The sequence below is a fragment of the Sinohyriopsis cumingii genome, chromosome 12 (genome assembly GCF_028554795.1).
Source record: "Sinohyriopsis cumingii isolate HCF-2022 chromosome 12, ASM2855479v2, whole genome shotgun sequence".
Lineage (NCBI taxonomy): Eukaryota > Metazoa > Mollusca > Bivalvia > Unionida > Unionidae > Sinohyriopsis > Sinohyriopsis cumingii.
In genome coordinates, this window is record NC_142972.1 from 106,754,671 (window position 1) to 106,764,096 (window position 9,426).

The 9,426-nt window shown below is 39.3% G+C and overlaps 1 protein-coding gene across 1 annotated transcript; it reads left to right on the forward strand.

Moving 5' to 3' along the window:
• The first annotated feature begins 4,150 nt into the window (after positions 1-4,150).
• On the forward strand, positions 4,151-8,658 carry LOC149787201 (uncharacterized). Its single transcript, XM_089976066.1, has 3 exons — positions 4,151-4,371; positions 7,952-8,092; positions 8,487-8,658. The coding sequence occupies exons 1-3, from the start codon at positions 4,316-4,318 to the stop codon at positions 8,656-8,658; spliced, it is 369 nt and encodes a 122-aa protein (XP_089832192.1). The 5' UTR covers positions 4,151-4,315.
• Positions 8,659-9,426: the final 768 nt, after the last annotated feature.

Here is a 9,426-nt window from a genome sequence, read left to right on the forward strand (position 1 = left end):
TCCTCCAGCTGCACGGAGAGAGTGATTGATCTGTTGCACGCGCTTCCTATATCCACTGGAGGGGACAATCCAGCGTCGTTGTAAGGTGTCGGCACAACACGGGAAGTAGAGTTTACTGGTTATAAGTCAAAGCTCCATTGGCGTAGAGCTTGGCGCAAGTGGTTGCTACCGAGGTTGTGAGAGATCACAATGTCTCATTGGACAGCTACCGCCCGCCTCAAGGTGGGCAGCCCCCAGTCAGTAAGGTCCTGCCTACCATGGCCAACCTTCTTCACTGGGTGCGTGGAGCTTAGAGGACCATCTCGACAAGTGGGCTACAAACTCCGCACCAGGCAAGACTCAAAGAAGAAGTAAGAAAAATACATCTCTTCGTTTCGCAAGCTGAACATCATGACCATGTGTCCTGAATTCAACGCTGAACTGAAGCAAATCGATTACGCAAGGAAGAATGCCATAATTGACAGAACTCTCCCGAATGAACGTCGACACTGCTTGCCTCCAGGAGACCCGACTGGCTGACAGCGGCACCATCAGAGAAGCCAATTACACCTTTGTTTTTCAAGGGCAGCCCTCGGATGAACATAGGCAGCACGGTGTCCACGTCGCTGTAATGAACATGCTAGTCGTCTTCATTGCACCTCTGTCATCAGGTACTGAGGGAATTATTGCCCTCCGGTTGTCAACATTCTTAGGACCAGCGTGTACGCCTTAACCCTCTGCTCCACCCATGAGGGAAAGACAAGTTCTATGAGGCTCTGGATCAGGCAATATCAAGTATTCCAAACAATAAATGCCTCTACCTACTACGAGACTTTAATGCCTGAGTGGAAGCTGACCACGAGACCTTGTACACCTGTCTAGGCTCTCACGGAAGAGGCAAGATCAACAAGAATGTTTAGCGACTGCTGAAGATTTGTTGCTACCGCAGCCTATGTCTCACCAAAACCTTCAAATGCAAGGAGATCCACCAGGTCTCATGCAGAGACCTACGTTCCCGCCATTGGCACCAGCTAGACCTAGTCATCACCAGGCGTGCGGAACTGGCCAGTGATCTCCTCATCCGCAGCTATCACACTGCCACTGCGACACGGACCATTCCCTCATGGCCATCAAGGTGCGAATAATAACCAAGCCAAGAAGAAGGGTCGCCCACGCGTCAACATCTACCGTGCAAGCGACACAGAGAAAACACAGCAGTCCATCATCAAACTGCAGGAACCTCTCACCAAAGCGACACCTGATGGTCTATCAACTGCAAGTGGTTCCACCTCCGTGACACTGTATAAAATTCATCCATCACTACCTACGGGAAGATGGAGCACAAAAATGCCGACTTGTATGAGGCCAACTGGGTGGAGATAGAGCCCGTGAGCGAAGAGGAAATCTCTCCTGGCATACAAGGCTTCACCTAGTCTTAGTACACTATAAGCCCTCAGAACTGCCAGGAACAACGCTTAGCAGACCACCACTCTCTGCGCCAATACCAACTGGCTAAATCTCTGCACCAGTACACAAACACCTGCTGACACCTGGGGTACAATGGTCATGTACGAGATTTGCTTCAAAGGTGCAACATCGGAGGCCTTCTCAGTTAGCAGCGGAATGAAGCAAGGATGCGTCCCTGCGCATACGCTCTTTGTCATATTCTTCTGCATGCTTCTCGAGTACGCTTTCAAGGACTTCAGCGAGGAACTGTACATATTACCAGGGCTCCATGCTAAGACTAAAATCACAGAGGTCGTTATCCATGAATTGTTCTTCACCGACGATGCAGCCTTGACATCACACACAGAAGATGGACCTCAGCAACTGCTATACCGCCTCTCCCACACCTGTAAGAAGTTTGGACTGACCATCAGTTTGAAGAAAACGAAAGTCATGACGCAGGACTCAGACTCAAATCCCTTCGTCACCATCGATGGGTATAACTTGGAAAGTGTTGAGAACTTCACATACCTCGGGTCCACCATCTACAGCTGGCTCTCCATTGATTGGGAGGTAAACGGCAGGATTGCCAAGGCAGCAGAAGTGATGGCCAGACTGAACCAGATGGTTTGGGACAACCCCAACCTCACTGAGAAGACCAAACTACGCGTCTACTATGTCTGCGTGCGCGGCACACTCCTCTATAGCAGCGAGACATGGACCACCTATGCGAGACACGAGATGAAACTCAACAGCTTCCACCTGAGATGCTTTCGGCGCATTCTGCACATCCGGTGGCAGAGCAATGTGCCCAACACAGAGTTTCCGTAAACATGGACATCATATTCTCCATCCTCAGCGAAAAGCGCCTTTGCTGGCTCGGCCACGTCAAGAGAATGTACCCAGGCCGCATTCTTAAGGATCTGATATACCTGGAGCTAGCAGAAGGCGCAAGACCGACTGGACTGACACGTCTGTCTTACAAAGATGTCTGCAAGAGGACATGAAGAAATCAACGTCAGCGACTGGGATAGCTGTGCTAACGACCGCTCCACCTAGCACCTAGCTGTCAGACAGGGTATTCGAAACGCTGAGGAAGACAATAACATAAAACACGTTGAAAAGTGAGCCAGGAAGAAACAACAACTTACCTTAAAGCTACACCATCGTCTCCCGTAGACGACGGATGCGAAGATATATCTGGCTTGTTGCATTGGAGAATCTGCCATGGATGCAGAACGTTTCAGCCAATCAGTAATATGTAAAAAGTTATTTAGAACCGTAATCATTTGAGTTGCATATGCACTCTCTTTTATGTTCATCGAATTTGATGTGCAGATCAAACTAACAACAATTTCAGCGAGATTCTCCTCATTAATAAATTGCGAACAAGTTTTAAAAAATGGGACAAACTGATACAGAATGACATATATCAGTGTGCCTTTAGTACCGAAAAGCACTTAAATAAAAGTAAGTGTTTCTTTTTAACAGTAGTTCGTTAAATTATGTGACTATTATTTTGTATTCGCTTTAAGATGTTACTCTTTATATGTTACCAAAGGTGGCTCAGCTACATCGGCGATTACGGAATTTGTTTGATGAAAGGTGTTCCGACAGAGAAACGGTCAATTCTACAGGTAAGAAATAGTACAACAGACCACATGTTTCCAAAGGATAACTTCCACCAAAAAAAGAAAATGAAGATAACGCGTTCACTTATCGTTTATTGTGAATCGGAATCTAGTACCATTCACTACAAACACAATCCACAAAAATTAGTATTCCAGTGAAACACGTTATCTATGAGAATTTCAACCCAACAGATTATAATATTTCTGCCGCTAATTTAGCTGTTTGCAAGATAATCTTTAACCTTAAGTTAATTTGGCTATTCGGTTAAATAAAGCAACATCTACAACACGTTGTAAATGTAGTTCAGTTTTGGTTTTATCATGCATAAACTTTAACTTTGCTGCGTCCCATGATGAGATAAGAATCAATCTTAATTTAAGTTACAAAGGCTATGTAACTATAAATATGTAACCTGGGCTCTGAGAAAAATTGTATTTTTATATATAATAGAAAAGCATTACACGTTCTCGAATTAAATACATTATCTTCTGAAAACTTTTACTTACTTACTGCATGAGTATGGTACTATATTCCTCCATAAGTATGACACTAATGTTTTAATTTATTACTAATAAATGGACTGGTTTCTCCTTAAGTTTTCGTCTCGGATGGATCTAGTTTCAAAACTATTATGTTATTCTATTTTTATTACCTTTATCCTTCAGGTTGTGGAGAAAATTGCTCCCGTACAGAGGACGAGTTATGGTGATGTAAGTGTCACAATTGCATACAAGTCTTGGAAACCTATTGTTAAATTATGTTTAACAATCCCCGGAAAATATTCAGACTAGATATAGACACAATCGATTATAGGTTACTTTTAGTAATGAATATAATTTATTATCTTATTTTGTTGACTCGTTGATGTCCTAGTTTTGTCTTACTCATATTGATGTGAAACGATGAGATCATATCGCGGGCAGCCACATGGGAAATAAGAGCGTAACAGAGTTTCGCCGCTGGTTTCTCATGACGAGAACGTGACTAATCAAAATTATCATTAACTCTTTCCCATTCTGATGACGAATATATTCCTTGGACTCTTCATTTTAAGGTGTCTCGGCAGGCCTTTTTTCCAACAGCTAAAACCGAATGCATGATGTCAGGAAAATATTTTTACAGGATGAGTAAGATAGATCCAAAACGGGATAACGTGAACATTTTAAGAGGTGACTTCTCTCGTTTCTAGGTTTATGATGTTGTTCAGGAGTACACACCTTCCCATGTCGCTTACTCCCCAGTGAAACTCCCTCTTCACATGGACTACCTATACCAAGATGGTGCACCGGGGTTACAGTTTCTGCACTGTCTTCGGTAAGATAGCTTCCCTGTTTGTTGACTTTTTATCAGCACAATAATATGAAATTTATCTTATTATCAATGTTGTTACCTATATATTAATTAAAAGGTAACTATTATTTCTAGTCTTATGAGAAAATACATGTAGCGGGTGATATGAAAGCGGTCTATATATACGTAAATGTTTCCACTGAAGTACATTGGGTCACAAAATCCAACTTTTAAATATGTTACGGATATAATAGGCACCAATCGTAATTTGGTGTTCAAATGTGCAGTTAATAGTGTCAATTTGGATATAGTCGGGACTTTTTATTTGGATGTGCCGTAGTAGAAAGAACAACACAAATAATATGTCTCTGCAGAGAGACTTTAGTTTTCTTTGTAAGCATGTGATGCAGAAATATAAATCTTTGATAAAGTTCGATTGCGCCTCATTGATGCTAAGTGAAAACTTTGAACGTTTACTATTGTCAGCTCTACGTGAGGAATATGTCTGGTATTCAATTTTAGTCAAAGGAAAAGGCAGGAGCGAGCTTTGATACATTCTTCTATGATGTTCATAGTCTAATCAGCTTTACTTTCTTGGAATAGTCAATTAAAGATAACTACAAGAACTGTAACAATAAAACCATTAGTTTTTACCCGATATTTCTAAAACGTATAAAATAGCAAGTCTTAAGCGTCACTGTGCAAATTACATTGTTAGGATAATATCAAGTACTATTATGTTTCCGACCCTGGTCTTATCATTATAATATTTATATACAATCTAACATTATCCGTCACAAATTGAGATATCAATCTAAATGATATTGATATCTAACCACGGGTTGATGCAAAAGGATTTGTTTTCTGAGTAACTTGATCAGAATGACATTAAGCTATCGAATCAAGGAAATAGTAGATAATTTATACACTGTAGCTAATTTATACACTGTAGCTAATTTATTGACTGTAGTTCATTTATACACTGTAACTAATTTATACACTATAGCTAATGTATACACTGTAGCTAATTTATACACTATAGCTAATTTGTTCAATGTAGCTAATTGATACACAAAGTTCAGCACTGTAACATCGATCATTATATCATAATCAAATATCCACAAATTTAAAATATATGTAAATACAACAAATTTTAAATTAGTAGAAAATTTGTCAAAACTATGAATTTCACCAATAACTTAGGATACTAAGGGAAACTAACGTTCTGCTAATTTATAGGTGTGGTTTTATTGAATTCAGACTTTGAAAACTTTCATTGCAAATCCTATCTTTTGTAGTGTGAAATCAATTCTTTCTTTCGAAGGTGTATTGACCAGATTGTCTCTTTTACCTGTGACTGATTATCTCATGTGATGTATACAAAAACTGAAATTAGAGCAAAAGCACAAGTCCTGCGAAGATCCGAAGAGATCCTCCTGTTTACGTTGCAAGAGACCCATAGAGCAATTTGTTGCCTGTAGGAAACGGCGTCCAATTAGGTTTAAGTGCATTGTAAAATCATATTTGCATATACTGATTAAAATATTTCATGTACATACCTACACTATTACCATGTAAAATAGAATTTGGGGCCTCGTTTGAAAGTCTCAAGATCATTTGCCACTATCATAACTGTTGTCAATACTGCAATTGTTTTCTTTAAATATGTTACCCAATCATAATTCTTTAGGATAACTGCAACTACCTCGCAATTCCAGCCCTCACAGATACAGGTTTTAGCTAAAGGGAGCTAAATATTGTCTGCCGACCTATGCGATGGTAAGGCAGAGTGATCTCCAGCTAGGTGTAAGAATTGGAGATAAAGTCTAAAAACGTCTCTGTTACTACTTCCACTAGTGCCAAGAAGAACGCGGTCGTCACGAAGGGCCTCGCAAAAGCCAGAATCAGGGTGGAAGGTATACCTTTTAAAGTTTGACAGGTTCTTTCCACCTCTAAGGAACGTATAATTGATCTATATTTCCAACTTCTCTCTGCATATGCGGGCAAAGTTTTGCCAGTTTGCTAACACTTTGTAATCGTCATACATTTAGGTACTTGAACAGGGAGCCTAAGCGACTCCACATTCAGCTTGGGCTATAATTATGTTATACGTGCATTTCTTTAACACTTATAAAAGCTACTGTTATATGTGAAATTCCATTACGAAAGGGTACATACCGGTGCGTTTCTATTCCAAGTCATTCTTAGCGTCCGGTCGCAATCTTCAATGATTTTACTTGCACAGGCGGTCTGTGAGCCTTTTCCCTACAGGTACTTTCCTCATAATGGATAATCTACTTTGTAAATAACCATAACGGTACCTCAGTTCCATTTGATGTGATATTTTGTGTGCAATGAAGAAACTTGCTTACATTTATGCATTTCATTTGGTTCTAGTCGGACAGGTAAAGGTCAGTGTTCTATACATGTTTTACTCAGTCGCGCCTTACCCATAAGCATTCCATCATATTTATAGAGCACTTAGTCACTCGCACGGGTAACCTATGCGACTTAACTAGATATGTTCTGGCTAGCGACAAGTCTAACCCACATACCACCTCGAGACCCTAATTTGACACTATGATAGGAGTAGTTCCTCACGTTCAACAGATATTGGTTCTCAAATTCTCTGCACTCTGCCAAGACAACAGACTCTTTACTCTGCGACTTTCTTGAAGTCACTGTTTTCAATTCTGGACTTTAGCGGCAGACCTCGTCACTCTTCTCCAGCTGCATTCATTACAGGATATTTCAGCTTCAGCTCATGCAATGTTTGTTCTCAAGTGATGTCATCACTTCTGAATATCACGGGAAAATTCAGTCCTCCGAACCTCCATTGAGGACGTTTTGCGCCTTTGACCCTCGGCGTTCTGGCCTTCTCCTCCTACTCTATCAGCATCCTAGACCAGAGGTGCACCAACTTTTGATTTTATGACGAAACTGAAGTTTCCACGTATTTACTTTTACATTCCGGGAATGTTACGGACCTTCTTACGTAACCTCATCATTAGTTGGTGGGCGGCTGTACATTGGCAATACATCAGTATTTCATTTGGAAATTTCAGCCGACGTAACGAAACTTTCATATGAATGCACGCGCCAAATTTGCAAGTACTTGTGAGCATTATTCTGGATAGGAATATGGTGTGACTGACATTATAATAACACTTGAAATAGTTTTCAATGACTTAAATGTTGTGGCTCTTAAACTTAAACATGGTGCAAGTTTTACCCCATGTGACGTGCTGAAATTGCTCACATTACTTTTAAAATGACAACATCTTTCATAAATATCTGCTACAAATCACTGCACTTGCTCAAAATATTTGGGCGTTCTTGGTGCCTAGGTGTTATTTGTTGTTATCAAGTGTTAGCTTCGTGAAGTTTTGTTTTGCTTTGTCTTTCATCAAACCAGTACGATGTGCTTCCGGGTACCTTTTTTAACGGAATTTAGAGGGCTCTTCTTGGGAAACCAAGTGTACAAAGGTAATAAATAATAAATCATATATATATATATATATATATATATATATATATATATATATATATATATATATATATATATATTGGTTTCACCTATCTCCTCTTGGTTGTATGACAACAGATTTGAGGACACTGTGAAGGGAGGGGATTCAACCTTTGTAGATTTGTTTCGTGTTGCCGAGGACTTCCGGAAGCGATACCCCGAAGAATTCGAAGTACTTACTAGAATCCCAGTCATATTTTCGAAGGTTCATTTAGACAGGTCAGTATTCTTCTTTACGTGATAATTTAGGCCCATTTTCTCGAAATAAAGAGTGAGTGTACAACACGTTGTCTTTTTCGCACATACAAATCAGATACGTATGCAAAGCCTCATAGAATCTCCACCAATCTTCCTTGCAAGGTACTCGACAAAAATTTCGAATGTTTACTTGGAGTCTAGCTTATAAAGGTGAATTATTATATGCGCAAACATTAGTTCTTTATTTTCTTAGTAAATTTCGATGTTTATCTCGAGTTGATATTCATATCGCTGAGCACTACTCCCTCAGTTCCCTAGGATTTAATGATGGTTCATAGTGTATGCTTCTCTTATTATAAAACGTTAGGTATTTTTATAATAATGAGTTTCTGCTTAAATCCAATTTTTTTTATAGAGAACATCCAATGTACATGATCCATGAACGAAAACATATTGAGGTGAACGGCGTCGGTGAGGCAAGTTACAATTCTCTCAATTTCTCTTTCTCTCTCAGGACTGGAATACTTAACTTTTGGAATGGTGTGGCACATGCTGCTTTTACACTATACTGTACCGATATCCCTTGATCGTTTTCACTGAAGCAACATTGTAACAGTATCAGCAAATACTGGTATTAATGGAATCCATAACAAGTGCAGAAATTCCTATTCTAGTTAAGTCTTGTCTTAAAGTTAGGAAACAATGTTACAACAGGTATCGATATTCGTTTATATCTGGATAATAAAAGTGTCTTGTTTATTTTTAGTGTACGTTGGTACGTTAATTTCCATGGCTTGTGATGCTGATTTATGTCTCCACAATTTATAAAGTGATTGGTTCTTTTTCTACTTATTTTGCCATATATGTGACTTTATGAAAGGAGATTCGAAAGTGAAATTTATGCACAGAGTTACATGAAATTGCCAAAGTATTCTGCAAAGGATGTCTTGTTGCAATTGCCATAGACAAATCCATGACATAAAAATCATTTTATTGTTTAATAAAATATGGACAAATAACTATTTATCTGTCGATAATTTAATATATTAATTTATCCTAGATTGTGAGAATTAGTTGGCATCCATTTACACAGTCTTCAGTGGCAGTACCCGAAGTAAGTCATTTATTCAGTTAGTATATCAGTTAGGTATAGAGAGAACAAATAGTAATGTTGCAAGGCAACGGTAAAATATAACGTTCTATACAACATAATCATCGTCATCGTCGTCATTAATAGCAGCATCATAAGTAATACCAGAATCCATAAATTTGCGATATCAAACTTAATAACTGATTGAAGCGGTATTGCGTTGAAAGGTACTTGTAACACGCAATATTATGTGTTATCACTTTTT